Source organism: Narcine bancroftii, chromosome 14 (genome assembly GCF_036971445.1).
Source record: "Narcine bancroftii isolate sNarBan1 chromosome 14, sNarBan1.hap1, whole genome shotgun sequence".
Classification (NCBI taxonomy): Eukaryota; Metazoa; Chordata; class Chondrichthyes; order Torpediniformes; family Narcinidae; genus Narcine; species Narcine bancroftii.
The window spans coordinates 60,773,262-60,801,236 of record NC_091482.1 but is presented as its reverse complement, the minus strand read 5'-3'; the positions used below and the strand labels follow the sequence as shown (position 1 = coordinate 60,801,236).

The following is a 27,975-nucleotide window of genomic DNA, read 5'->3' as shown; positions in this document are numbered from 1 at the left end:
CATATTGTTGCTACCCCAGTCAAAAGTCAATGATGAATCAAAGATTTGCAACCCGCTGAGGGCTAGGTCGATGCCGTTAAGACTGGAGGTCCCGATCGCTGCAGGAAGTCCAGGAACAACCTATGGAAGGCTTTCTTAAAAGCAAAGAGGCAACTCTGAATGAAGCAAGAAACGGAATCCGATGCTCGCCAGCAATGGCAAGGCTTGCAGGCCATTACATCCTACAAGGCAAAACTTAACATCATAAATGGCTGTAATGCTTCACTCTCCGATGAACTGAACACTAATGCATGTTTTGAAAAGGAGAATTCAGCAGTACCAATGAGTATCCCTGTAGAAGATGCTAACCCTGTGATATCTCCCTGTGATAACTCTCAAAAGGCCTGATGGTGTACCTGACAGGGTACTGAAAATCTGTGCCAATCCCATTTCTGAATGGACAATAAATCAGACGCTACCTCACTTTTTTTCCTATTTTGCATGAATTTATTTTCTTGTATAAATGTAAATTATGGCAATTTTTGTACCTGTATTGTACAATAATGTTGCCGGTTATTTGTATTTTGAGGACAATTTATTGACTTGGTCTGCTATTTCCTTGTTCTCCAGTATTACTTCTCCTTACTCTGACTACAAAGGATATATATTTGATTTTAGTCTTTCTCTTCACACACTTTTAGAAGCTTTTATAGTCTGTTTTTGTGTCCCTGCAAGTTTCTCTTCTAATTAAACTCTCTTTCTTTGCTGAATTCTAAATATCTCCCTGTCCTCCAATTTGCTGCTTTTTCTAACCAATTTGTATGCCCCCTTGTTTTTTTTTAAATGTCCTTGATTTCACTCATTAGCCATGGTTGGGCAGATATCCTATTTTTATGGCAAATAGATAGGTAGTTTTTGAAGTTCCTCAGGGCTACCTTTAAATACCTGTCATTGTCTGTCTACTGTCAACGAATCAAGTCTACCTTGCCAGAACACCCTAGACAATTCATGCTTCAACATAATTGCCCTTCTTTAAGTCCTAGACTCAAGTCTCAGAGCTTACTCTCCATCCTGATGAAAAGTTCCATCATATTATGGTCACTCTTCCCCCAAGGGGCCATGCACAATAAGGTTATTAATTAATCCTGCCTCATTCATAGTACCCAGTCAAGGATATGGCCTCTAACGAGTTCATCTGCATCCTCTTTAGCAGTATTTTACTTTGGAACTGTGGGCAATTGTGGTAATTTGCAAAATATTATGGCAGAAATGATTAGGTCTCAGTCAAAGTTAACCAACGAAAGACACATGAATAATTGAGGGAGAGGCCAGAGACCTCGGGAGCCTGTGATTAAAATAAATCATTGGGTCAGTGGTTTAGCTGAACAAGTCTAATGATACGAGGTTTGTGATTTCTGCAGCTTTGCAATTTAAGAAAGGGGCTTCTGTATCATAATTAGCAAACCAATGTGATCTTGAACCACTGTTTATTTTCTCATTATTTGCAAAACCAAAAAAATGATCTATATTTCTGCACATTTAGCCTGAATCCTCTGGTGATCAGGGAAAGAAAAAGCGAACCAAAGAGGAAATTGTGGATATAGATGACCCCGAAACCAGATGTTTTCCCTATCCTTTCAATGAACTGCTTGTGTGGGCAGTACTAATGAAGAGGCAGAAAATGGCTATGTTCTTTTGGCAACATGGAGAAGAGTCTATGGCCAAGGCACTGGTTGCATGCAAGCTAAACCGATCCATGTCCTGTGAAGCAAAGCAGAGTGATGTTGTTGATGATACTTCCGAAGAGCTGAAGCAATCCTCTAGGTTAGTAATTATAAAGTACACAAATTATTTCATTTAACAATTCTGATATCCAAGGACATGCTCAAAGCTGAGTTCATGTGATTGAAAGTTTTAATCTGTTTAATGCAAGGAATCCTTTTTAAAAAAATTTTTTAAGACATGCAGCATGGTAACATTTTAGCCCATGCTGCCCAATTGGCCTATAATCCTCATTATATCTCAAATATTGGGAGTAAACCGGAGTCCCTGGAGGAAACCCACGCAGACATGGGGAGAACATATAAACTTCTTACAGCACAGGATTCGAACTCCCAGACCCAATTGTTGGCGCTGTAATAACACTACGCTAACTGTGCAACCCTTTCAGATTTATTTCCCATTTCTGATTTCTAAAACATCCTTAATGCAGATCCTATCTCAGAAGCCCTTCCACTAATTTTTCTCACCATTAATGTTGGACTCACCACTCTGTAGTTCCTTGGCTTATCCTTGCAGCCTTTCTTAAATAAAGGTACCACATTACCTATCTTTCTGATTTCCGGTTTCTCACCCAAGGGGAAGGGAGATTTGAAATTCTCTGCTGTGGGTTGGCCCCAGTCGTTTCTTCCCTGGCTTACTAAGGTCCTGTAGATTTAGAGTCATAAAGCCTTGGAGCACACGCTGACCAAGTTGGCATTCTGGGCCAGTTCATTTCATCACTTTCTTGTGCCACAAAACAACTATTACCACCTCTTTTGTAATGTATTACTATTTCTTCCCTGAGTCTTCTAGGTTCCATGGTAAATATAGATGAGAAATATTGATTTAAAACCATTCCCATCTCCTGTAGCTCCACAGTCCGTTGATCTTTTGAGGGCCTACTTTTTCCTAGTTACCCTTTTGTTCTTAATATACTCTTAGTATTCTAATTTTACTTTGTCTGCCAAGAGATCTCGTGCCCTTTTGCCCTCCTTATTTCTTGTTTTTTTAAATGACCACATTTGATACTTAAGCTAAACTTTATATGATGTAAATAAGCTTTTGACTGTAAGAGAATTAATATGGTTAGAAGGATATTTGATCAGTAAAAATCTATTGGTGCCCTTGCTTACTTGGTCTGGAGAGGTGGGTGAATAAAGAGGGCTCTACCAGCATGTATCAGAAATAGTGCAGGAGCTAGTGTGCATGCTTCTACCATGCTTGATCACATCAACTGGGTTTTCTTAAAACATTGAATATTTTTATTGAGCTACTTTCATACTTAACCAATTGATGGCATCTTTACTACTGTTAATGTGTTCCAGTGAATTTGGACAGTTAGCTGTCGATTTGCTGGATCAATCATTCCGACAAGATGAAACTATGGCTATGAAATTGTTGACTTACGAACTGAAAAATTGGAGCAACTCGACCTGCCTCAAGTTAGCTGTTCATTCAAGACTTCGTCCGTTTGTAGCACACACCTGTACGCAAATGCTGCTGTCTGATATGTGGATGGGAAGACTAAATATGAGAAAAAATTCATGGTACAAGGTAAAAAGTTGTATGTTCTATTTTTAATGGGAAGAGGTCAAATAGATAATTGAGCTAATCTGAATATACTGAGATGTGTAAATAAGTCAAGGGTGTGAGTCATTAGCCTTGTACAATCACTGGAAATTGCCTGCATTATCTAAATGGAGACATTCACTTTTCTTTTTTGGACAGGTTATTCTCAGTATTTTATTCCCACCTGCAATTCTCATGCTGGAGTTTAAAACCAAGGCTGAAATGTCTCATATTCCTCAAACTGAGGATGCACATCAAATGAACATGGAAGATAGTGAACATAACTTTCAAAGTCCAACTGATCAAATATCAATGGTAAGATGGTTTCAAATAGGACATGTTTGAGTAGTATATAAGTGATGAAATAACTCTGAGAATGCATATATTGCAGACTCTCCCAAATTCCAGCACCATGCCCCATCTAAAGCAGAGTTTCTGGGTCCCATGTTGGTTCTTCATCACCACCTCAGAATCCATTTGAAAGCAGATGGTCTTTGACCTGAATTCAAAATGAACTTGATTAATGACATCAGAAGTATTTAAAACAAACCTGTTTCTCTGAGCTACTCCACTGCTGGGTAATTTAGCTTCTGGGAAATCTAAGTATAGATGGATGTCTAACATTATAGACAGTGAATCTGGGTAGGTTTGCAATGCTGAAACTTAATTTAATTGTCAAAAATGTCACAGAGATGGAAGAGCTTTTTTTGGGGGGGGGGGGAGGGGGGAAACAATGCCTAGAAATAGGCATACATAGTGAAAGAGGAGGAAATGAACGATACAAAGAAATTAATCAGATAGTTCCAACGGTGATTGAAAAACAGAAAATCCAAGTGAAATAGTCAAATTGGAGAGCAAGAGAAAGACAACAGAAAAAAAAATATTCAGCTATGTTTTCATTGTGAACAATTATGAAAAGATTTTTTTCATTTGGGTGTTAGAAGTTTGAGTGTGACCAAACTTAATCTACCTATTACTTAATTCCAAAGTCAAATCTTGACAAAATTTCATGTCTGTTTAGTGCATGTCCATCCACCACCTTAGTTCTGGGGGTGTTCAGATTGTAGTATCTAATTTTTGTCATGCTTTACAGCTAGAGGAGACATCTATAGTTATTGTTTACTCCATGCGAGAAACTCTGCAGTAACACTTGAGTGGCGAGAAGTTCCTGGAGTACTTACATTACACCTGGACAGGGGAGAGCAATTCCTGCATTGCATATATGTACGTTACTCCTGAGCAGAGCAGTTCCTGCAGTATGTACATTACTCCTGGGCAGGGCAGAGCAATTCCTGCAGTATGTACGTTACTCCTGAGCAGGGCAGAACAGTTCCTGCAGTATGCATCTTACTCCTGGGTGGGGCAGAGCAGTTCCTACAGTATTCACGTTACTTCTGGGCAGGGCAGAGCCGTTCCTGCAGTACGCACGTTACTCCTGGGCATGGCAGAGCAGTTCCTGCAATACGTACATTACTCCTGGAAGGGGCAGAGCAGTTCCTCCACTGGTGATTCTTGGTTCAAAGCAGTGGTCTGGAATTAATCCTGTCGGATCCTGCACATTTTTGAATGGCCTTTTTGATAAAAGCTTAGTCAGCAAATTTTACAGTGCAATACAGACCCTTCGGCTGAACTTGTCCATGTCAGCTGGATTGTCTATCTAAGGTCATGCCTGCCATTTTCCTGCATTTGGGCAAGATCTTACCAAAACCCATCTATTAAAATGTCTATTAAACATTGTAATTGTTTCCCCCTCTACCATTTACTCTGGTAGCTCATTCCACAGACCTATCACACTCTGTGGGGAAAGAGGTGCCTCTTCATGCTTCTTAAATCTCTTCTCTCTGCCATCTAGTTTTAGATTTTCCCTACCCCGGGGAAAAGACTTATCTTTATACCTTATCTATGATTTGTAAATATTTTTATAAGGTCAGCTTTTTAGCCTCCTACAATCCAGGGAGAAAAGTCTTAAACTCTCTTTGTAACTCAAGCCCACCAGTCCTGGTAATATTCTCATGAATCATATACACCCATTCCAGCTTAATGATCAGAATTGCTCATATACTTTGACCCTTCTCCTTGGTGTCAGTGATACAAACCACTTATCTCTTGGCACAATAATCAACAAGCTTCCATATTTTGAATTGAACATGCAAGTGACAAAAGTACAGCTTAACCTTTTAGTGGAATAAAAACTCCAATTTGAATAAAGAATTATAAAGTTTAAAAAGTGAGTAAATAGGACTGAAATGTTTGATATTTTTCAAAATAACCCAATGTCAGAATGCCTTCTGTTGTTTTTCTGTTACAGTTTGTACATATGGGCAAATTTATGTAGCTGTACTATATGGAACTATTTTTCTGCAGGAAGTATTTAAAGAAGAAGGAATCTGTGACCACCATGAAATAAAACATGAAGATTTGAGTTTGACTAAACCAAGGAAATTGCCTGTTACAAGAAAGTTCTACTCCTTTTATCATGCACCAATTGCAAAATTTTGGTTTAACACAGTAAGTGGCAAAGTGAAACAAATTGAAAATTAATGACACACTATCAGCTTTTCACAGTCTGTCTCTGCAAATCTCTAATCCAAACTTCCTAACACTCTTTTAGGCATTCCTGTTGTAGTTGCAGAAAGTGCTAAATTTGTTCCTACATTTTCTCCCCACCTCTATCAAAGCCCACAACAGATCTTCCAGATGAGGCAGTTTTCCATCAACTCCTCCAACCTAATCAGCATTTGGTGTACTCGGGGTGGCTTCTACATCAGTGAAACCAAGCTTTTGGTTAGACAACCTCTTTGTACACCATTGTTCTAATTGTGGGTCGAAGTTTGAACTTCCTGAAGCCAACCATTTCAATTCCCCCAATATTCCTAGTTAGGCTTGTCTATCCTTGGCTTCAAGATGAGGACAAAATTGAACTTGAGGGACACATCCTTAAAAATATGAAAATTGATTTTTCTCATTGTTAAGAAAATACCTCCTATTTGGTTCATTGTTTCCATCTCTTCACCTACTATGTACGCTACCTACTTTTCTCTCTACCTCCTCCTGTCATCTCTTTTGCCCGTCCCTCTATCTCTCCCACGTTCTGTTCAATACCCTCTTGACCCCTCCCAGCTTTCCCCCCCCTCCCCTCTTCCATTTACGTAATATCACCCTCTTTTTACATTGGTCTCTATAAAGGATCCTGATCCAACACATTGACTGATGATGGATGTTGCCTGACCTTCTGAGTTCCTCCAGAAACTCACATTTACTAATGAAAAATTTCTCAGTTTTAAATACAATCAATGTTTAATTAAGGAAATTGTTGATGTAGTCTTTATAGAATCAATTACACGAGGAAATGAACATCTTATTTTGAAATCCTGGGCCTTTAAGTGAAATGTTTTCGGGGGTGGGGGGGGAAAATAAAGACTTACTGGAAGAGATAGTAATATAAAAATGACTTGGTTGTAAATATTGCAGTGAATTAGAACTTTGCTTAATCACCTTTTTTGATCTTTAAAAAATTTTTCACACTATGAACCATATTAATCAAAATACACACAAACATTTGCCTCTTGAATATACAGTGTCATTTTCTCCCCTTTTTCCCTCTCCTCCAAACCCATTAAACGTTCAATGCTTTGATCACCTTGATAATGATCTAGGCAACCTTTCTTTCAAATACGTGTCCCTTATGAGTATTCTGAATAACAATCTCCAATTGGAACATCATGTTAATATTGCAAACCTGCTCTAAATTATTCAATGCAAAATTCAAAAATGCTTGAGGGGAGAAGTGAACGGGAACCATGGAGGATAAGCAAATTGCATTATACCAAAAGCAATTAGCTTAATTATTTGACAATAGAAAAGAAAACTTGGTAGTTATTTGAAAGCACTAGATGAGATTTACAGAGTGTTTTCCATATTCTTGCATGCATTTTACCTATTTGTCATTTTTATTGACCCTTCTTCATCAAATATGATGTACAATACAACTCTGATTATCCGAAATAGTCGGGACTGGGCCTATTTCAGGTAAACTATATTTTTGGATAACTGGTCATTTTTTTAATAACAGTCCAGTCGCAACAGCAAATCATTTGTAACAGTGTTTAAACAACAAAGGAATGCTTTTTATGCATGAAATAATGTTTAATTCTTACAAAAAAAACTTGAACAAAATAAAATAAATTCCACACCAAAAATTCTACTCAGAGGTTTTCCAAAATTTTGTCAACCTGTGAAATTAGTTTGGCTCTGAAAATTTTTTGGATAACTGAGGATTTCTGATTCAGATATTCTCATTTATCTGAAATTTTTCGGAGGCAAAATCACATCATTTCGGCTTCAAAATTTTTCAGATCAATGAGGATTTCTGATTTTTCTGAAATCTTTAATTATCGGGTGGGGGGATGGATTTGGAGCTGAACAATCAGGTTGAAAAAATTTTCAATAACTGAAGATTTTGGATAATCGGAGTTGTGGTGTAGTTTGAGTTCACAAGACAAATCAGTTCTGTATTCCGATTTTCATGTGTTTAGCCAAACTTTAATCCACTTATTTTCATAAAACATTGAAACAAAAGAGTAAATGTTGCACTTCCTGCTGTAAGAGGAAATTGCCAGGAGTATTGGAGATGGGTAGGACAGATGAATGGACAAAAGAATTAAGGAGAGAGCAATCCCTGTGGAAGATGGAGAGGGGTGCGGAGAAGTAGATGCGTCTGATGGTGGGGTCTAGTTGTAGCTGGCAGAAATTATGGGAGATAATGTGCTGAATATGAAGGCTGGTGAGGAAAAGAGAAGCAACAGACAGGAAATTGTATTCTGTGTAACCTGACTTCAGTGATTGGTAAGATGTTAGAATATATTAAGGATGAGGTTTCAGTGTTCTTGAAGGCGCACGGAGAAATCGGTCAAAGTCAGCACGGTTTCCTGAAGGGGAATTTTTACCTAACGTACCTGTTGGATTTCCTTGACGAAATAACAGAAGGACAGATAAGAGAGGTGGATATGGTTTTGTGGAGTTTCAGAACACCTTTGGTAAGGTGCCACACATGAGGCTGCTAAGCAAGATGATTTAACCTGACACCCCAGTGGGAATGGAGGGGTCTCTCTGAAAAGTATAAAACTGGGATAACAGGAGCAGGTAGAGAAAATGATTTCTCTGTATTAATCATCCATTTGTGATATTAGCTCATCTTGTTTTTTTCCCCTCTGGGAGAGGTGATCGTGCTCACTCAGCCTGACCTGCTGGCAAGCCCTTTCTAGTTTACATTTTGCAACTATATTCTTGATCTCTGACTGCTCTCATACACTGTTTGACCAGAAAACTTAATCACAGCTGATCACTGTGATGTCCCCAGCTTTTACCATCTCATAAGCATCTCTCCTCTTACCTTCTCTGTAGATTTTTTTTGTTGTTCCCAGATCAGATAAGAGTCTTTGATTTGAAATTTTAACTTCGTTTCTCTTCCCAGAGATGTGACCTGACCGAGAGAATTTCCATCCTTTCCTGTTGAGTATGGACTGCTAACTTAAGTCCACTTCTATTCAAAATACTAATAGTTGTTCTATTATTTTCAGTTGGCTTATTTGGGATTCCTCATGCTGTATACATATGTCGTTCTGGTACGAATGCAAGAGTTGCCATCAGTGCAAGAATGGATTGTGATTTCCTTCATTTTTACCTTGGCTATAGAGAAAATCAGAGAGGTACAGGTTCTTTTTGACATCATTTATTTATAATTGTGCATTGTGTAAGATGTTTTGTGTTCAATTGTTTAGTGAACAACATCTGCTAAAGTTGAGTGAGTTGGACCAAGGCTCCCTGAATTTTACTTGATTTCATCTTTGTATCTTTGCCCTGAGCTGCCATTTCTACTCCATGTGTAGTCTTTATCCACATCATGAAAATGCAATTAATCTTTTCCTTGGCTGAGCTGATGCCCTTTCCTTCCCACGTGCCCCTCCCCATCCAAAAAAAATCCAACGATGTTTTTATGAACTTCACCTGAACAAAATCTCTTCCAACCTATTACTTTATCCTCCCTCTTGTACTTTTAATATCACCCAGATTGACTGTCATCTCTCCTACCACTGCACTGCCTCCCTTTTGAAGTTTTCCTGTATTGAGCCTGTATTTGTTATTCATCGCGGTGGGGATCAATCAGAGAAGTTAAACTCTGGAAATTGTGTCCTTTTGAAACTCTTTTTTTTTTTTTTTTGCACCATTTCTCTGATCTTTTTTCCTCCTCTAACTGCTTTCATCATCTACTTGGGGGCAACTACTGCCCTGATGAAAACCGGAGCATTGCGGAAGCTGGAAATCTGAAATAAAAGTAGAAAATGCTGGAATCTGCACAGGTGAGGCAGAATCTGTGGTTAAAGGTTGAAGGTCCTTTCTCAGATCTCCACTCATAAATTATCAGAGAATCGCCATGAGTTCCCTTGTTTGTTATTTCAGACTCCAAATTAAATAAGCAGTGTGTACATTGCAGAAATCTAGCATTGAGTCCTAATCTCTTGAGTGCAACCTGTCATATTCGGCTTGTCAATGAGATTATGTGATGTTTTATGTTTTTGTCTAGATCTTCATGTCGGAGGCTGGGAAAATAACTCAGAAGATCAAAGTCTATTTCAGTGACTATTTCAACATCACTGACACACTTGCAATTGTTTTGTTTTTTGTTGGTTTTGGACTGAGGTTTGGAAGTGGGCCAGTGAGGATTGCAGGGAGAACGATGTATTGCCTCAATATCATATTTTGGTATGTGCGACTTCTGGATTTCCTGGCAGTCAATCAGCACGCAGGTCCTTATGTCACAATGATAGGTAAAATGGTAAGTGGGTTGCCTGGAAAGTTTATTCAAAAATATTTTAGGAAGGATTAATAATCATGTAGCAGGATCATGCACCTAACTGCCTTTTGCTCATACTTTTTAAAAAATATTTGATTTCCGACTTTTCACAGTACAACCATCACATTCATCAAGTATATTTACATTTCTTCTTCCGAGTCTGGTTTTAGTCCCTCCTCCCCCCCCCTCCTCAACACAAAATAACAAAAAAAAAACACATTAACCATTTAAATAAAGAAACTTGCACGAAAAGGCAAAAATGCTTAACATTTTTTTTTAAAAAACCACCGACTGAGGAAGATAAAAATAAAAAAACATTAACCACAGGGTTTGTTAGAGCTCAACACCTGTCCTCCAGGTCTCATTTGGACTTAGCCTGATTGGAATGGATCCCCCTTCCACCCCCCAGGAGAGGAAAGACAGGGGTGGAGGGGGCAAGAGGGCAGACAGTGTAGCCTTGCACTTGTGTTATGCAGGTAGGGTTGCCAGATTTTAAGAAAAGTTTCATATTTTTTCCTTAGATTATAAGTGACGTCCTCCAAGGGAATATAACTCTGCATTTCCATATTCTAATGCGCAATGCCCAGATGAGAGTCTTGACTTCCCGGTAACCGTTGTGCACTTCCTGGCTGGTGCCAGAGCGATCAAGACAAATTGGATTTGAAATTTGGACAGCTTCATTGTCCATGATGTTTCCTGTGGAAACTCTTTACCTATGATTTTTCTCTCGGGCTTGGCCTAGCTCTATCCAAAAGGACCTCGCCTTGGAGCATGACCAAGTTGAGTGCCCAAAGGTTCCTGTCTCTATTCCACACCTGAAAGCGTGGATCTGAAATTTCTGGTTTACCTTTATTCAATTACTGCGGCTTGAGGTATAGTTGAAGAAAGTTGTACTGCGCCAGTCTATATCATGAGTTAATTATCGTGGTCATGCTATCAGGACACAAGTCCGACCAGCACTGTTCATCTATCGTAACACCTAGGTCCAACGCCCATCTCTGCCTTGACCTATGAAACCCCGCTTGGAACAGGGAATACATTGCCGAAATAAACTTTTTGTGTTCCTTCTTTGACTCAGAGTCTCCATGTCACTGCCCTCTAGTAGGGCCATAGTTGGACCCAATTTGTCCCTCAAGAAAGATCTTAACTGAAAGTAGCAAAAGAGTGCCTTTTTGCTCATGCTTTGAAGAAAGGATCAGGCCCAAAGTGTTAGCTATATATCTTTACCTGTTATGGACACTGCATAACCTGCTGAGTTCCTCCAGCATTTGTGTTTTTTACTACAATCACATCACCTGAAGACATTCATGTTTCACATCATGTACCATGTTGGATTTGAACAGAATTCTCATCTGTGTTTAAAGGAAATAATGAACTTTTTTTCATGGATATGTTGCAATACATGGAGTCAAAGAGATGAGAATCAAAGTTTAAGATTATGCCATGCATGGGATTACTAGGAAATAAAAAATCTTGCAGCTGTACGTGCGGACTCCATCGTTGCTCATTGCTGAACTATGAAATCATACTTTCCTTTTGTCATATAAAATTAGTGAGGTAAAAATCTCCTTTTATTTTTGTATATTTATTAGAATAATACAACATTTTCTGGGGATCAAGGATGACATAATAGAATATTAACAATTTGGATGACAAAATAGTTCATGTAGTAGGCTTAATTCATGTTTTAATTTGACATGGTAGCAGGCCCTTTCAGCCCTTGAGCCCGTGCCACCCAATTGACCTATAACTCCCATACATTTTTGAACATTGGGAGGAAAAGAGAGCACCCAGAGGAAATCCAGCCAGACATGGGGAGAATAGTTTTACAGAAAAAGTATAGAAGGAAGCCTGACTGTTTTATGATGTAACAATATCATGAAAAGGAGTAAAAAATGTGAGAATTGTGTCTAAATTCAATGGAGATACAAGAAAATGGAAATTCTAGAACCCGGAGCAAAAAGCTAACTGAGGAACTCAATGAGCACCTGTGGAGGCTTTTGATGTTTCAGGTCAAGAGCCTGCATTAAAAGCAGGCTATGAAAGAACTTGGATGTTAACTTGTATTTGCATATTTTTATCATCACTGATTCTCAATTTCTTTTCATTCCCCGCCCCACCCCACCCCAAGCTTAGATACTTGAGGTCTGAACTTTGTTCTACTCCTTCAATTACAGGTGGCAAACATGTTTTATATTGTGGTTATTATGGCAGTGGTCTTGCTGAGCTTTGGAGTTCCAAGAAAAGCAATCCTTTACCCAGATGAATCACCATCTTGGGAGCTGGCAAAAGATATTGTCTTTCAACCTTATTGGATGATATATGGTGAAGTTTATGCATATGAAATTGATCGTAAGTAACTTTTGTATTGCTATCTGGAATGATTTGGGCAAAAATCTTGTAATTCGTTGTGTAGCAATTGTATTCTTCTTGGTTGCCAGTTGCAAATGGTGTTCAGCAAGGGATGGAGTTGTATGTTGAATATTTATTGGTTTTTCGAAGGGGGTGGGAAGGTATGGGGGGTGGGGGAGGGAGAAATTGCCACTGTGTATATTTAAAAGAGAAACGTTTGTATATATTTTGGTTGATATGGTTCACAGTATGAAAAACTTTTTAAAAATTTTAAAAAAAGCAAGGGATGGTGTTAGGGCCACTTCTTGTTTTCTATATCAATGTTTTACATTATTGGAATGGATGACTTTGTGGCCAAGTTTGCAGATGATATGAAGATGGTTGAGGAGCAGTTAGTGTTGAAACAGGGAGACTGCAGAGGACTTAGATTAAGAGAATGGGCAGAGAAGGGACAAATTAAAAACAATGAATAGAATAAATACAAAGAATATAGTTATGCACTTTGGTAGAAGAAATAGATGGGGAAGATTATTTTCTAAACAGGGAGAAAATTGAAAATACCCAGAGCAAAGGGACCTGGGAGTCCTCATGCAGGACAGCCTGAAGGTAAACTTACAGGTTGAGTTGGTGGTGATAAAGGCAAATGCAATATTGACATTAATTTCAAGAGGAATGGAATATAAGAGCAGGGATGTGATGTTGAGGCTTTATAAGATAAAATGGTGAGACCTTACTTGGAGTATTGTGAGCAGTTTTGGGCTCCTCACTTAAAGAATATGGTGAAGTTAGGGTTCAGAAGAGGTTCACTAGGATGATTCTGAGAATGAAAGGGCAATCATATAAGGAACCTTTGAACCTGCTCATTAGAATTTAGGAAAATGGGGGGGGGGGGGGGGGAAGGGAGGAGAATCTCATTAAACATTTTGAATGTTGAAAGGCATGGACAAGAGTAGATGTAGAAAGGTGGCTTCCTTTGCTGGGAGAGTCTAGGGCAAGGGGACACAAAATCAGGATTGAAGGGCATCCACTTAGAACAGTTGTGAAGAGTAGATGTAGAAAGGTGGCTTCCTTTGCTGGGAGAGTCTAGGACAAGGGGACACAAAATCAGGATTGAAGGGCATCCACTTAGAACAGTTGTGAAGAGTAGATGTAGAAAGGTGGCTTCCTTTGCTGGGAGAGTCTAGGACAAGGGGACACAAAATCAGGATTGAAGGGCATCCACTTAGAACAGTTGTGAAGAAATTTCTTCAGCCAGAGATTGATGAGTCTGTGAATTTTATTGTAACAGGTGGTTGTGGAGGCCAAGTCATTGGGTGTATTTAAGACAGAGTTTGATAGATTCTTGATTAGCCAGGGCATCAAAGATTATGCGGTGAAGGTTGGGGAGTTGAGCTGAATGGGAAAATAGATCAGTCCATTATTAAATGGCGGGGAAGACTCATTGGGCTGAATAGCCTGTTTCTGATATATGTCTATGGTCTCCACTGAAAATTGTGTTAACTAATTTGAAGATTCAGTGGAGACCAGGTTGCAAGCCAATACGTTAAAGTCCTTTGTTAGCATGGATATCAACACCAATGTGGTTCATATATTAGTCTTTTTGGTGTTGTTGCTGTACAAATGCTCAACAAAAGGAGGTGTAAGGCACTCCCTTCCATCCAATAGCCTACAGACCACCCTTGGGCAAGATGTAGAACCTGTTTAGCCTCCCAGTCAGGGTTTCATGAAGCCATGGATTGCAGATGATGATGGTTTTTACAACCAGATTCGACAATTTGGAATTTATGGTTGTAAAACTAAAAACTCTGGGCAGATGAATCTGCTGATCAATGCGCAGGGTTACCCATCCAATATGGACACTGCAATTGAAGAAGACAATGGGAAACAACTTCAGTATTTTTCCCTTATATAATCATGAACTCAACATCGACTACGGTCTCAGCTCAATGATGAAGCCTTCACCGAAGGAGAAAAGGCAACAACTACAATTTGGAGGGTCAGAGATGACGACAGATGGAGAAACATGATCGCCTACACCACACATGTCAAACTCAGGCCCGCGGGCCAAATTTGGCCCGTAATATAATTATATTTGGCCTGCAAGATCATATCAAATATGTATTAGAGCTGGCCCGTTGGCCGCCGCGCCAGTATAGCGCATGCACAGCTAATACTACAAATCCCAGAATGCTTTGCAAATGCATTGGCGTCAGCCCGCTAATCGCCCCCACCTCCTCTCTTTACTTTCATTAGTATCTGCGACCTGTCGCCTAACTCGCATGTAATAAACCCCTTATGAAAAATGGCCAAACCAAAGACAGAAAACAGGACCTTTCAAGACAGGTGGGAGGCAAACTCTGACCCCAGAGTTTGATGAACTTGCATCTAAGAAGAGATGCCAAGTATCTGTTAGACCCAGGTGCATCAGAGTAAATCACAGTGTAGCAAGCTAAGCTTGGATTAATATTTTCTTTGGTTAACTTTGGACTGTTCATCGTTGAAAGATTGGATTTTCATTGAACCAAGTTGTTATTTTTTTGACTTGGCTTGTAAAAAAAAATACATTTAAAAGGAGCTTAAAGGCTATAGAGAAATATTATTTATTGAATATTTTATTTCTCATTTGTTAATGCGTCTTCTGGAAAGAATTTAACCAAAACTATTATTAAACCTTTATTTTAATAAGAAAAAGTTTAACGTTACACATGTTGAAAGAAGAGAAAACATGCAGATGTTGTTGAAAATTTCAATCAATATTTAGTTTGGCCCACGACTTAGTCCAAGTTTTTAATTTTGGCCCTCTGTGAATTTGTGTTTGACACCCCTGGCCTACACCGAACGGCAAGACCCCGAATGAATGGTATTAGTCTTGAAAAGCATGAGGCCAGGACAGTGTTTTTTCCAGTAAAAATTTCTGGTGCTTGTGCTAAATGTCTTGCAAAACAGTTGATGCAATGCTTCTTATCTCCACAGGTTTAGGTTAGTGTAGCTCTATGCAAGGTTGTCTAAGTTTAGGAAATGAAGATGCCACTTAAGTGATGATGCACCTGAATTTATTTCTGATTCGATATCCCTTCCAACCCAAAAAAAGTCAACAAAAGCCATCGAGTATATGGCAAAAAAAAAAATCCCATTTAAAGAGCAAAATTTTCAAGCAGAGATGAGTTGGAGCATTGGTATTTGAGAAGTTTTGTAGATGGAAAGTTTGCTTACCCCGTGTAATTTGTATGGTAGAACTTCCTGAAACAAATGTTCTGTGCAGTTTTGTCTGCCACCCATGCTTTGTCAAATTTGTGTAGTTTCATGATCATCTCAAGAAATTCTTGCAGTGTTCCAGTAAGCAGAACTTGTGTTTGCTGGTTGACTTTTAAGAGCAAGAGTGGGCAGGCCATATATTTTTGCAGCATTATATCATGTCCTTTGGAACAATGTAATCTTTATTTCTCAGTGGAATATATATCTGTTTAAAAATTCCAGAATATTGCTTCGTTCCTGTTGTTATACCTAATAATTCCCAACTTTATTCTCAACTTTTTGTAACTTAGAAGGAGTCAATTGGTCCATCGAGCCTTGTACTACGTCTCAGAGCAATCCCATCAGTCCCATTTTCCCACACATGCCTCTGATTCCCCTACCAGGTTGTAACACCAAGAATAAGTAGCTAATTAACGTAATAGCTAGCATGTGTTTGGGATGTGGAAGGAAAATACAGCATCCAGATAACATGCGGTCATGGACAATGTGCAGGTTCCACAATAACACTCATATTCTTAATCAAACCAAGATTACTGGCACTGAGAGATATCAACACTGTAGCCCCACTTTGCTGCTCTTATCTAAGTTAATGTCATTTCCATTATTTAAATTTCCCTCCTTCAACCATTTTTTTGCTGTATTTTTTATTATACAATGTGTCCCTTCTGATGTATCACTTCATTGCACATCATTTCCCTTTAAATTTTTATACTTAAAGCCTCTTCCCGTCTCCCCCCACGTACCGACCTCCCCCCCCACCACACACAACCTCAAAATGAGATTTAGTTCAATTCTAGTTATTAAGTCAGGTCATAGCCTAATTCGAGTGAAGCCTATCCCAGTGTAACAGCTACCTCTTTCCCCAGGACATACATCAGAAATTATAAAGAAATGAGCAGTAGATGCTGAAATCTGAAATTAAAAACAGTGCTAAATTCCCCAATCCCTTCTCTTCCCTCTCCATTCAGAGAGCTGTCCCCTACCCCACATCACTTGTTTTTTTTCCCTCTTCTACCCTGTATCTTACCTGTTAGCCCATACTTCTTTTCTTGCTTCCTTTTTTCCTTGACCTCTCTTCCCCCCCCCCCCCCCCCCCCCACCTTATTATTCAGGTGCCTGCCTGCTTTTTGCTCATACCATGACCAAGGGCTTAGGCCTGAAATGTTGGTGACCCTTTCTCCAGCACTTTTGTGTATTGCACTTAAGTACCTTTTTACTGTTGGATACACACCAACATTTTGAAGTTGACGTTTCTCCAGAAGGTTTCAGTAGGTTTTAGAATTGTAGATGCAAAAATAATGTCTTCAGCAAAACAAGCTCCCTGTTCAAAGTTGCAAAATACATCATGCCTCTGAAGAAAATCTCTTTTGAGATGTTATCTTTTATTGGCATTTTTAAATTTCAGGTGAAGCTGACAGTTATTGCAGGATATTGTATTTTATGCTGCAGGTCAGTTAAGTTTACACACTGAAGTATATAACACTGTATTAGCATTTCTCGGCTTGAACTTTATGTAAAGAAAGTGAATCTGTATAAGAACTCTTTTATTTCTTTGAAGCCTGTGCCAACAACACTGAAGATGGTGCGAAGCAACGTTGTGTCATTGGATATTGGATAACACCATTTTTACAAGCCGTCTACCTCTTTGTACAGTATATTCTCATGGTGAATCTTCTCATTGCATTTTTCAAGTAAGTATATTCTTCCAGCAATACAATTTATTTAAAGACAAAGGCATAGTTTCTGCATACATAAATATTTTTAATAAATGTGAGTATTTGCAAAAGCTATCCATCTAAATTCTCATTGTAAGTTCATCCTTGCCCCCTCAGAACTACAGTAATGGTGCATTTTGAGATGTTCTCTTCACTCCACTATGAATGACTTTTCATTTGCTGCTATCTCCTTCTTTCATCCTGTCCTTTAATTCCTTTCATTTTCCAATTTACCTGTTTAAGCAAAGCTTTTGGTTAATCATCATTTTCATAAATTGAGTTTTTCTTGTTCAAGTTACATTCATTTTAAGTGTGCGCCTTTGAAAGGCAGTGGAAAATAACTCAAGCAGGTTTTTATTTATCAACCTTTTAAAGGCATGTATGACATTGAAAAGAGAAAATTGGCACTGAACTAAAAGGGAGAGTTTGGATGGATTAATCTAACACTTGATCACACAAATATGTTTTAACTGCATGATCTCTGATGAGGTGTGGAAAGAATTTAGGAGAGCCAAAGCTGGGAAGCTGAAGGCAGAATTCCCATGGAGCAGGGAGGGACGTACACATAAGATGCCTGATTGAAAGGGTGATCTGAAAACTAACATTCAATTAGTTAAAAAGATTTGGGTTCTCAGTAATTAGTCTTTTGAATTTTCAATAGAACAATTTTCTTCAGTTAATCTTTTTGAAATGATACAAGTCCATTATAAACCAGTTTAGTCACAACTTACAGTTAAAACAATAAAACTGGAATCTGAATCAATTTATCATCATGAATGTGTCACAAAATTTGTTGTTTATGGGTGCAAAGTAAATATATTAGTGCAAAAGAAGGGAAAGCGAGGTAATGTCTGTTGTTCATTGTCTATTCAAAATCTGATTAAAGGAGGGGAAGAAGCTGTTTCTGTACTATTGGGTGTTCATCTTCAGGCTCCTGAACCCTCTTCCTGATGGTCACAGTGAGAAGAGGGCATGGCTTGTGCAGTAGGGGAAAGAATTGAGAGATCTATACCTAAGTAAAAAGGGATGTGGATTGTGCTAAAAACAGGATCAAGAGTAAAGCCATTGAACACAGCAGTGACACCACCCAAGTTAACACAATTATGTTATAACGTCCACTCTATGCTGTTAATAGGAAATTGGATTTATTGTTAAATAAGTTACAATCCTAACACGCCATTGCTGTAAACAGAAACTTTGATCCATTGTTACAAGTTAAAGTTATAGATAAACTTTTACCTTGCCAGTAACTAAATCTTTGTCACTCCAATTCTGTAATCAAATCAGTAAACTAAGTTAATCAAAGTTTGTGTAATTGTATCCATTGAGAATATAAAACCTAACAGCTTTGGCTGGTCTCCTGATGTCCAGCAGTTTTAATAAGCCCCTTGTTGTTTCTTTTCTTTTTAAAATATTTTTATTAATTTGATTAAGAGAAATATTACATGTTGTTTCTATATTATATAACTTATATAATGCAGTATAGAATATCAGTCACATATCAATTATACATAGTCTTATATAATTCTCAAAAAACGTGAAATGACCTTGAGAATTTAACCTCATATTCTAATATTGAGGTATACATTGTGATTGTCTAAATCGACCAATCTCTTTTTATAAAAATAAGAACAAAAGGAAAAAAATACCCATAATAATCTAACCCTTCCCACTAAACATGGTCACCAAAAAATAAATTGTAAAGAATAGAGTATTGGCTTTCAGACATCGGATGGAAAATCCCCAGAGCACCCCTACCAAAATAATCAAAATATGACTTGTTGTTTGGAACATCAAATCTGCATGGTATTTTTTGCTCCTGCGGCCTGGGTGGTGAGGGCAATGGTTGCTTTCTTGAGACCCCACCTCTTGTAGATGTCCTGAACGGAGTGAAGGCTGGTGCCCGTGATGGCCGAGTTCATAACTCTATAGTCTTTTCCTGTCCTGTGCGTTGGCACCTCAATACCAAAGTGTGGAAGTAATTTTCTTTTTTCTTTCTAGCAATGTGTACTTCCAAGTGAAGGCCATTTCAAACATTGTATGGAAATATCAACGGTACCACTTTATCATGGCATATCATGAAAAACCTGTGCTACCACCACCTCTCATCATTCTCAGCCACTTTGCTTTATTGGTCTCTCACATTTGCCGGCAAGGAAAGAAACGTGACCGAGGGCAAGGCGGGCCAAGTAAGGAGTGTTTGCAGGATGTCATCCTGTTTTCTACTGTTGTGTGTTTCACATGTGCTTGTTGCTCAATTGTTTCTGTTCAGTGATTTTAGTAAACCTTTTGTGTCTGTATCTGACATTTTTAAAATGTGCCAAATCCTGGCACTTATTCAAATTATTTTCCCTCTTTTGTCTGGTGTTCCAGATTGGTTGCACTAATTTTATTTTTGATTGGTATTATCATTAGATTTTTTTCCCCAATTTTCTTTCTGCAGAGCAAAATTCCTGATACTCTGGCTTTTATCAGAATGCCTGCCCGTTAACCTGTATCTTAAAATCAGTGAATGTCAGACCACGGATTCTCAGATTGGAATGGCATAGGATTTTCAAGGCTTTTAGATGAATAAATCTGTGGCTTTCTTATACCAAGCGTGTCTCGGCGAGTTCCACATATCCATCTATCTTGAATCTTGCAGAGCTGTTTGTAAGTGAGGATGACCAGAAAAAATTGCACGACTTTGAAGAACAATGTGTGGATAAATACTTCCATGAGAAAGAGGACCGGTTTCACTCAGGTAGTGAGGAACGAATTCGAGTGACTTCAGAAAGGTAGAGTCTATGTTTTAGAACCACAGTAATAGTCTTTTAAAAAGAGTTTTGATTCACATGGGTAATGGGTAGCTAGCACATTAAATATCTGTATAACATCATAATAAAATAATGTAATCATCTGCATAATATAATGAATACTCCAGTTAATAATATCTTGGCAAATGTAGCTACCACTTTGTTCACAAGGACAATAGAAGAGGAAATGATCCCTCTTCAGTAATTTCAGCTGGGTGTAAAATAATAGTAACAGGGAGATTGGTCTTAATGTGTTGTGGATCCAACCCAGAATCATGTCTGGGATACCCCTTCACCCACATCTATTCATCCCAATTGTCTCGCAAGCTGCCTGCATGCTGAAACCAGCAGAGTGGTCTGAATGGTGATAAGGGCGTTAGGTTATAGTAGCACTTTGATGGCCAGCAAGCTTTACATGTTGAAAATCCTCTCAATTATTTCAATAGGTTCTAAACGTCTCTGATGTTCAGAAACATTAAAAAACTAATAAATGTAAGTGGGCCAACTGAAAAAGAAAGGTAACAAAAACCAAAGTGTACTTTCCAATAAAGAAAGGGAAAGTTAAAATAGCATTGACCCTTTTATCCCAGTTCTTTTGTTTGAAATAATTTAATTCTTGTGTCGAGCCAGGTGTGGCTTGGTACCAGATCCACCAACCGAGACTGGATCGCAGCATTGGACTGTAGATGGAGCTGAAGAGGATGTTAGAAAGTTGTAAAATTTGCATGTACTAGTTGGGGACTCTACCATTGCCTGAATGTCACCAGTTCCTAATGAATCTCACCAATTCCAATAGGAACTGTAGCACAAGTCAGCATGAGCTGGCTGCTCCCCTGACGTTTGAAGCATCCAAGTGCAATAAGGGAATATTGTTAAAATATAATTAAATTCAAACTACTTTAAAAGTTTTCTCCATTAGAAATTTACCTTTCTGAAAAAAATTGCATCTTTCCTCCAGATAAAAGTTGACTGAGAGTTACAAAAGTTGAAGGCAATAGTTCAGGGATGCTTTTGTTCCATAAACAATTTTAATTTACTATTTAAAGACTCTAAATCATTTTTATATATGATTCCCATTTGTTGCATTTTTATGCAGTTTTGAATAGCAAACATAACTGAGAATTTAACTAGTAAAATCTCCCAACACTGTAGTTTGTCCTTAGTGTCAATAGCAATGAAAACAGGATGCTGGGGTCTATTGACCCAATTAATTTAAACTAATCATCATATTTAGTACAGGTACACGATCCTTTATCCAGACATATAAAATCCAGAAAGCTCCAAAATCCGGCGAGTGGGGGGGAGGCGGCTGAGGGACCGGTGACCGGGGGAGGTGGCTGGGCAACTGGAAGGGGGTGCTGATGGATACGGCAGCACAATTCGGGTGGGCTTTCCGAAATTCGGAACACACTGTCCCGGATAAAGGATGGTGTACCTGTAGTACAATATCCACTCCCTTTAATCTTGGAGACAGGAATGATTGTTAGTCCTGCCACCCCAGGTGAATTCCTGGAATGATATGAAGAGACTGGTAGAATATGGTTATATTCATTGCAATTCAGAAAAATGAGAGGGGATCTCATTGAGATGTATAGGCAGGTGAGAAGCAGGAAGGATGTTACTGAGGTTGATAAAGTCCAGAACAAGGGGTCACAGTCTAAGGATAATGGGAAGCCATTTAAGATTGAGATAAGGAGAAACTTCTTCACTCAGCTAGTTATGAACTTGTAGAAATCCCTTCCATAAAATTGTTGAGGCCAGTTTATTAGATTAAATTCAGAAGGGAATTGGATCTGGCCCTTATGGCTAAAGAGATCAAGTGGTATGAAGAGAAAGCAGGAATGAGGTCACATGATCATAATGGAGGAAGACAACCTTTTCCACTTAAACATTTGAAACTCATCATCTTTGAAACTAGCTGATCCATTCCATTCACTGGTACCGTTCGTTTGAACCACATTGCAAACATTATTTGAACTATTGACCCTTAATTGTCAACACAGATTCCATGCATCTTCTGTTTCTCGGCGTCCCTCATTTCAGCCCTTGTTCAAGTGTTTCAATACAATTCTAGATGGCTTCCACTTCCTCCGTAAACCAGCTCATTGTTAGCTCTTTGCCGTGTCCCGCTCACCTCTTCACATGTTTGCTGACTACCTTTGATATTGTGTAACCCTTCCCCTTTGCCCCATTATCATTTGTGCCTTCTCTCAGCTAGGACTAGAATTCTGTTCCTGAATATCGCTTCTTCACCACCACTTCTCTGCTTTTGACCCTCAAAAGCCCTCTGAAAAAGCTTTGCTCCCACTTCGAACGTCAGCCCTTTTAATTTGGTATCCATTTATTCATCCAATAGAACATAGTGAGGTATTTTTATGTAAATACATCAATACTTGTTGTTTCACTGAGACATTTTGTCGTATGTATTTTATATTGAACTAAAACAATTGTGAAGTTGATTCTTCTACTTCTCATTTCTCTTCAGAGTTGAAAATATGTCCATTCAATTAAAAGAAGTAGGTGACCGAGTGAATTATATAAAACGTTCATTGCAAACATTGGACAGTCAAATTGGGCACTTACAAGACTTGTCAGCTCTTACAGTGGATACATTGAAAGCATTGACTGCTCAAAAGGCTTCTGAAGCCACAGAGGTGCACAATGAAATTAATCGTAAGCTCAGCATTTCAAAAAATCGGGGAGAGAATGTTTCTGATGTCCCACTTAAAACTTCATTGAAGAAGCACAGCATTGGAAGATATCTTGGTTCTTCTTTTCCTCAGCGAGGGCTGAATACTGGCAATTCCATCTGTGCTGAAAGTTTCCTCCATGAATACATTAACTCTTCCCAAAAGGAGGTGCTCTGCAGGAAGTTTGGTCAGGAATTACTTCCAGGTTCACAGCAGAAAGAACAGAATATTCAAGAGACTGGTTTCTCCTGCTCTGCCCTGTTATCAGAAGTATCAGCCTCATCTGTACTCCGGCATAGAAGCCAGACTGTGCTTGGAAAAACTCAGTCTTTGACCAATGATCAGAAAACAAGACAGACATTCCATAGTATACCAAATCTCTCCCCATCTGCCAAATTTTTTGTTAGTACCCCTTCTCAGCCAAGTGGCTCAAGCCATTTGGAGCTTGTGCCAGATTCGGTCGATTCTGTTAAAACTGGTGTAGATGGTGATGGAAGTTCTGTTGAATTTGGGGCATTTGTTGGTAAGTATACTGAAATTGTTTGTACTTTACCTGAAGAAATTTGCTGCTGTCCTTCTCATCCCTCTTGCAGCTTCTGTTGCCACACTCCCACTACAGCTTGCTCTGAGACTGAAGGATATTTCAATCACGCTTTTATTGATACTGAGTGTAGCACAGACACTGATAACAGTAATGACCAAAGCACCGACTGTTACCCAAGTGTCATGCACAACTTTGAAAACCAATATGAAAAGAAAGGATCTCTGCAAGCAGGCAAGTTGACTTCAGCCACCATATCCAGTAAAGAAACCAATGAAAAGTACAGAGAAGGGCAGAGAGATTTGGATGATTACTTCGTGCAGTCTGTCGAATTGGGAAGTCAGCATATCAATATTGACAACTGTACAGGACTTCTGAGAGACCTGTGGAACAAAACCCAGTTTAGAGGTTTGAGTTCCTGTACCACTGTAACTTTGTGGGACCTCTACTACTGGTTGCAGGTGACTTCACTGTTGGTGCATTGGTTGGGCCTCTCCTTGGGTTTATTGCCTTTTTTCTGTTTTGATTATCTGAATAAGGCACCACTGCTCCATTCTGTTTCCATGGTTCAGTAACAATATCTTTTTGAATGTCTCAGATTTGTACCTCTAACCCATGTATGGATTTTAGCAATTCTGAATGTTTCCTTCCTTAATAATTAGTCGTAGAGTTATGCAGCATAAGAGCGGCCCCTTGGACCACCACACCTCATGTTGAACTGGTCCTTTAAAAGCGGTGTTGAGCTAAGAGTTTTCGTGCTTTATTGAAAGACTATATTAAACTTTCAAACTGTTGTAAATGAAATACCCAAGTTCCAAATTGAACACAATTTTTTATTCAAGTTCATAGAAGAAAGGTACGGAAACATCTTGCAGTGTCACCTGATTAATAGTGAGATCTGAAAAATGTTTTCCTGAATTTAGATTTGACAGGTCTTCATGATATAGGGTTGATAAAACTGATCTTTTCTTAATGTTAAATGAAAAATCAGTTACGTCGAAAGAGTGTGATTTGAAACATGCAAACTTGGAATACTAAATCTGAAACCAATTATCGTAAAATATATTTTGTATTAAAAATGTGTTCACTATTTCAGCTATCATTTTAAAGTTGATAAACAGCTGATTACAGTTTACATTGCTGTCATTTGTACATATTGGCAGTAGGGATATGGTGTGTGAGGTCAGATCAGAAACGTTTCAAACTTGCATGCATCTTACTAACATTTTCTTTTGTATCATTGGTTTATTAGAACATGTACAGTAGATTCTGTTAACTTAAGGATTGTATTTTAGGCCACAAGGACATGTTGGAGCTGTCAAAGTTAGAATCTGGAGCAGCAATGAGGTTGAAAGAGCAGAAATCAACTGCGGGAGCCATTCATGATTTGGTATGCTGATGTGTACTTCCACCCCCACCCCCCCTCCCCCAACACCACATCCCAACTTTTCGTATTGCAGTTCAATGCATGTTAATATTTTATTCTTTTAGCAGGGTGCCCATGATGGTGACCATCATTTGAGAACTGTGAATTCTTATGCTGGATTTGGAGAGCTTCGTGGCAGTCAATTATTTTCTATTGCATCTGCTCAAACATTCTCTTGTAAGTTTCAAGCTCTCCAAGAGAGTAATTTCTTAGTTGGGCTGCCCTTCCCTTTAGTTTAGGAGAGCCTCCATTCCAGTAAACATTTTGAAACACTGTTTGAACTTTGCCATCATAATTCCAATTATTATATGTTCATTATATTGCAATTCTTTTTCTTAAACCTCACAATTTGCTAAACAAAAGCAAAGTGGTCATGATCAAAATTAAGTTGTTTTATCCGCAAGCTCGACATGAACAGCAGTTCAGACTGCAAATGTGGTGGGAGAAATGGAAAACACAAATTTTTAAAAAACAGTGATGACACAGAGCCTTCAATTGCTTGTTATTTTTAGTTCCTCTGGCCTCTTTTTTTCCTCTTGATCTGTTCATTGCTAACTGCTAATAGGGCATGACTGATTTGATTTTTACACTTCCCTCCATCACTATAACCTAATGCTTTCTGAACACTGCCACAGAACTAACTCTGACATTCTCATGGAACCTGCCACGTGTGGCACTGATGTAGTCGGGCAAAGTGATCTCCATCTCACAGTGGGCAAATGTCAGCTCTTTAATGTGACATGACCAGCCCCTCTGTATTAAGACCTAATCATCAAACATCAGACTGCTGTTTCCCAAGCAATGATGATCCTTGTTTTCCTTGGGAGGCCTTCCTTTGACAACTTGGTTAAAATGTATTTATGACAAAGGGAAGATTTTTTTTTTAACAGCATGGTAGATGCCTGAAATTCTATGCTGGGGAAGTAGTGGAAGCAGATATGATGTCAATATTTTCAAGACATGAGCAGGCAGGGAATGGAGGGATAAACACCATGTGCAGGCAGATGAGCAGTTCAAATTGGCTAGCACAGGCATTGTGAGTCGAAGACCTTTTTTCATTGCTGATTACTAGCTATATGCTCTTTGTAATCAACCACTATATACTTTAATATCCAGGGTTCCCTGCAGCAGTAGCCCTTAATCTTTCCTCCTACTGGAACATTCATCTTGAACTATTGTAAGAAAAAAAAGTCCTTCTTTCCCACTGTAGAATTAGCTTCTCCCAGACTATGTTTGCAAGCTCATGTCTGACGTAATTGAAATCTGTCTTCTCCCACCTTAGATAATTATCCCTCTCTGGAGTTAATTGTAGTTCTAGTTGCCCATTATCCAGCTTCTTTCTCTTGAATTAGTTCCAGCACTGCCCCATTCATGGTAGGACTAATTGATATTAAGAGGTTTATTGGCATGTGAAGTATTTGGTTGCAGCCCAATATATTTGTACATTTATCTTTCACTTCCTGTCTGCTATCAAGTATGAGGAAATACTTAAAATAGCATTGAAGTCTTTCAAAATTATCACGACAGCTTAAACTTTAATATGTCTTCTGTATTTACTTTAGTACAAGGTAGAGGTGGTAAAGACAGGACCAGGGCTTCAGCTGAAGATGTGACATTCTACCGAGAGGATTCAAAAGCATCTCTGCTGGTCAGTTGCTGTGCTTGTTGTTAAATAGTGTTGATAATGTGACGTTAACTACAGTACTCGAGATGGCAGAGGTCGACAGCATCGAGTCCACGCTGCTGAAGATCCAGCTGCGCTGGATGGGTCACGTCTCCAGAATGGAGGACCATCGCCTTCCCAAGATCGTGTTATATGGCGAGCTCTCCACTGGCCACCGTGACAGAGGTGCACCAAAGAAAAGGTACAAGGACTGCCTAAAGAAATCTCTTGGTGCCTGCCACATTGACCACCGCCAGTGGGCTGATAACGCCTCAAACCGTGCATCTTGGCGCCTCACAGTTTGGCGAGCAGCAACCTCCTTTGAAGAAGACCGCAGAGCCCACCTCACTGACAAAAGGCAAAGGAGGAAAAACCCAACACCCAACCCCAACCAACCAATTTTCCCTTGCAACCGCTGCAATCGTGTCTGCCTGTCCCGCATCGGACTTGTCACCCACAAACGAGCCTGCAGCTGACGTGGACATTACCCCTCCATAAATCTTCGTCCGCGAAGCCAAGCCAAAGAAAGAAAAAAAAAAGAACTACAGTACTTTAAATGAAAAGCAAATGTTTTAAACAGTCTCTAAAGGCTATTTTAATATTAGGTCTTTCAATCCAATGGGGCTGTTTTTATAATGCAGTATGTTAGTCTCTTATGCTTCATACAATTTTTGAAATCCCTTTTTGGTTTTATTTAGCTTTTCATTGATTAATACAATTTAACTAGTATTTAAACTAGAGTGGCATGTGGTTGTAACCAAAGCAGCAGGGCAGCAAGTGGAGGAATTAAAAATATGGTAAATATTGTAGCAAGCAAGTCAGAGTTATGGACAGTCTGGAGGGCTATTGGGGATACAGATTGATTACAGATGTAGGCAGAGAAAATGCTGGAGTTTAATCTGGACGTGAGAGGCATTGCATTTTGGGAGGTAAGGGGACTTTAACCCTAAAAGCCCTGATGTGCATAGGAATCTGGAGAGTCAGATCCATAGTTTGTTGAGTGTGGCCACGTAAGTAAATAGGGTGGTAAAGAAGGCACATTGTATGCTTGGCATCAATAAAGAGAAAGAAAGCTGCATTAGAGTTATGCAATAAGTTTGGCTAAGCTGCATTTGGAATATTATGTGCAGTTCGGGTCACCCTATTACAGGAAGGATGTGGCGGACTTGGAAAGGTTCTAAAAAGATTTGCCGGGATGCTGCCTGGATTAGATGGTATGAGCTATGGGGAGAAATTGGACAAACTTGGGTTGCTTTCTCTGGAGCATCAGAGACTGAGGAAAGACATGATACTGATAGAAGTTTATAAGATTATGAGAGCCATTAGTAGATAACAATTTTTTTCTCAGTGTTAAAATATCAAAAACTAGAGGATAT

General features: G+C 38.9%; 2 protein-coding genes across 12 annotated transcripts in view; one reads left to right on the top strand and one right to left on the bottom strand.

Annotated features, from left to right (window-relative positions):
• LOC138749666 (AP-3 complex subunit sigma-2) overlaps positions 1–27,975 on the bottom strand; it is a 356,312-nt gene that overhangs the window by 249,092 nt on the left and 79,245 nt on the right. The gene's annotated exons all lie outside the window — the stretch shown is intronic.
• The window catches only part of trpm7 (transient receptor potential cation channel, subfamily M, member 7), a 107,160-nt gene that overhangs the window by 61,370 nt on the left and 17,815 nt on the right, over positions 1–27,975 (top strand). For 5 of the 11 annotated variants that reach the window (XM_069911340.1, XM_069911342.1, XM_069911337.1 and 2 more), the window contains 14 exons: positions 1,523–1,803; positions 3,066–3,294; positions 3,469–3,624; positions 5,674–5,817; positions 8,889–9,017; positions 9,893–10,144; positions 12,340–12,514; positions 17,328–17,460; positions 19,486–19,673; positions 20,129–20,261; positions 22,765–23,918; positions 24,806–24,900; positions 25,002–25,113; positions 26,499–26,584. In XM_069911340.1, the coding sequence (XP_069767441.1) occupies positions 1,523–1,803; positions 3,066–3,294; positions 3,469–3,624; positions 5,674–5,817; positions 8,889–9,017; positions 9,893–10,144; positions 12,340–12,514; positions 17,328–17,460; positions 19,486–19,673; positions 20,129–20,261; positions 22,765–23,918; positions 24,806–24,900; positions 25,002–25,113; positions 26,499–26,584 (3,267 nt within the window). Of the gene's footprint in view, positions 1–1,522; positions 1,804–3,065; positions 3,295–3,468; positions 3,625–5,617; positions 5,818–8,888; positions 9,018–9,892; positions 10,145–12,339; positions 12,515–17,327; positions 17,461–19,485; positions 19,674–19,927; positions 20,104–20,128; positions 20,262–22,764; positions 23,972–24,805; positions 24,901–25,001; positions 25,114–26,498; positions 26,585–27,975 lie in introns of those variants that run through there. The other 6 variants (XM_069911343.1, XM_069911338.1, XR_011348808.1 and 3 more) reach the window with 6 other exon arrangements.